Here is a 2,230-nt window from a genome sequence, read left to right as displayed (position 1 = left end):
TGAAGGTCCTGCTGCATGTGCAGGATGAGGAGAAACGTTCTCCACTCAGGGTGACCAGGCAGTCAGGGAGCACGCTGACCAATCTCAAGTTCATTTAAAGGACATTTAACCACAGTGGCTTGTGACATTTCCGCCCGCGTCCTTTAGGGGGCGCTGCTCGTGGGATGGACTGATTGGCGAGGGGAGTGGCCACACACTCCCGAGTCAATCTCGGCACAAATCAGGTATGGCGCCTGATAAGGGGCGCAGCAGCAAAGCAAGGTTGAACCGCACACACACTCACACCCCCCCCCCCCCCCCCCCCCCCCCCCCCCACCACACACACACACACAGCAAGATAACCAACAAGTTCAGTATGCTATGCTCTACTGATTAACAACAAATCAAATTCCTCGACTTCCCTAGGTTAAGATTTACACCAGAGTATTTACACTATCAACAGACTGACAAATTGATATGTTTTTTTTTAATTAGGCTATGCAGTTAATGAGGGAAGGGATTCAGCCTTTGTCCACTAGCACTGGACACTGTCCACTAGCACTGGACTAACACTAGACTAGCACTAGATTAGCAATAGACTAGCACTGGACTAGCACTAGATCAGCACTGGGCACTGTCCACTAGCACTGGACTAGCAGTAGATTAGGACTGGACTAGCACTGGACTAGCACTATAATCTGTGTCCCCTGGACACTGTCCCCACCCGGAGCGACTGTCTTATTACAATCACTACAATAGGCTGTTAATCCCCACATCATCCCATCTGTTAGTCATTACAGCATACGAGCTGCTTAAGAATCTGTGCAAAGAATCACGTCTTGTACATGATCCTGTTTTTATAAAGAAAATAAGGTTGGGGGACAACACTGATATGAACCAACAAATTACACACGTTAAGACAGAGGAAATCAGGAGTGTAGTCCTGTCAACAACACTGGGGTGAAACTACACACGTTGTTTTCAACCCCTTCGCGTGGATGAAAGCTGTCTGTCAAAAAGAGTCTCCATAGCCTCTTATTGCACATTTGTCTTCCGCTCTCAAATCATTTTTCCTTTTTGCTGAAACATTTTCGTTTTTCTTTTTGTTGTTGTTTTCCCACGTTAGAAAAGAGTTTTATCAGTAGCTGTTTTCACCAAGAAAAGTCCGAGAGTGTTTTGGCAGTATGGAGCATCCGCTGCCGGGGGGAGGGGCAGGCAGATGTTGGGGGCGGGGCATTTGGGCAGGGTAGGGGGGGCGTGGCCGTCCCGTGCCGGTCACATGCCCGATGCGGCCAGGCCCATGCCAGGGGGATGGCTCATGCAAGGTAGCGTCTGCACGGCTTTGGGGAAGTCGTGGGTGATGATTCGGCCGTTCTCTCCGCCGGCACCGGTGCTGGTCCGGCCCAGAGTGGAGCAGCGCATGGCCTCACTGATGGATTGCTGGGATGAAGACACGACACAGTTAGACACGGACGTGCGGCCGGGACACGCTCGCAAGATGTTTGTTTAGTACAAGCCAGAGATGAAGCAGGCGTTTGTTAAGTTTGCACATAAAATGTTGTGGGACATGATGTTTTGGTAGCTAATGAGGTACTGTATCCTTTTGGGCTTCCAAATTTGGATTATCTAGTTAGATCAGTATAAAGAATAAAGTGTAATAGACATTTAACATTCCTGCAGCATTTCTGGCTACAGAGTAAAAGTGGAGAATTTTCATGTTCAGATTTTCCTCTTTCAGTGCAGCAGACGGCAGTGCGGTCCCAGTTTTACCAGTGAAAGACACAGAACTCCATTTGTACGACTTTAAGCATAAACTGAAATTCCCAAATTCGGATGTCCTGTGTTTACCAACAGGGACGTGACTGCTTACCAATATGATGTGGCTACTGGAAGAGGATACATAATCTACAGGTAGAAATAACATGGAAGGAGATGTTAAAAGTTCAGCTGCAGTTGTAATAATGTTTCGTCAAGTTTAGTTGATAAATACATTTGCCGTTCGATTTACTGACACAAATATCAACTGAAAGGGTAGGAGCTCTCTGCTTGAGACCATGTTATAAACAAATATAAGATGCTTTTTGCTATCAGCAGTAATATGCACAACTTCAGAAGGGGACAAAAACCCTGGAACGTGTTGATCCCAACTGCAAAAATGCTTCTTATCTTCACTGCATTGATTTGGGCGATGCTCTCTGTTAACTGACGTGAAGCTTCCTGCACTCACAGCTGTGCTCACGTCACAGAGCAG

General features: G+C 47.1%; 1 protein-coding gene across 1 annotated transcript in view; it reads right to left on the bottom strand.

The window, feature by feature from the left end:
* Positions 1–392: 392 nt before the first annotated feature.
* Positions 393–2,230, bottom strand: part of gria1a (glutamate receptor, ionotropic, AMPA 1a) — a 39,216-nt gene continuing 37,378 nt past the window's right edge. Inside the window, exon 14 of the mRNA XM_077022883.1 lies at positions 393–1,419. Coding sequence (XP_076878998.1) covers positions 1,255–1,419 — 165 coding nt within the window. The 3' untranslated portion in view covers positions 393–1,254. The remainder of the gene's footprint in view (positions 1,420–2,230) is intronic.

Source organism: Brachyhypopomus gauderio, chromosome 11, assembly GCF_052324685.1.
Source record: "Brachyhypopomus gauderio isolate BG-103 chromosome 11, BGAUD_0.2, whole genome shotgun sequence".
Lineage (NCBI taxonomy): Eukaryota > Metazoa > Chordata > Actinopteri > Gymnotiformes > Hypopomidae > Brachyhypopomus > Brachyhypopomus gauderio.
The sequence above is the reverse complement of the archived record's forward strand: the minus strand, read 5'-3'. Positions and strand labels throughout refer to the sequence as shown.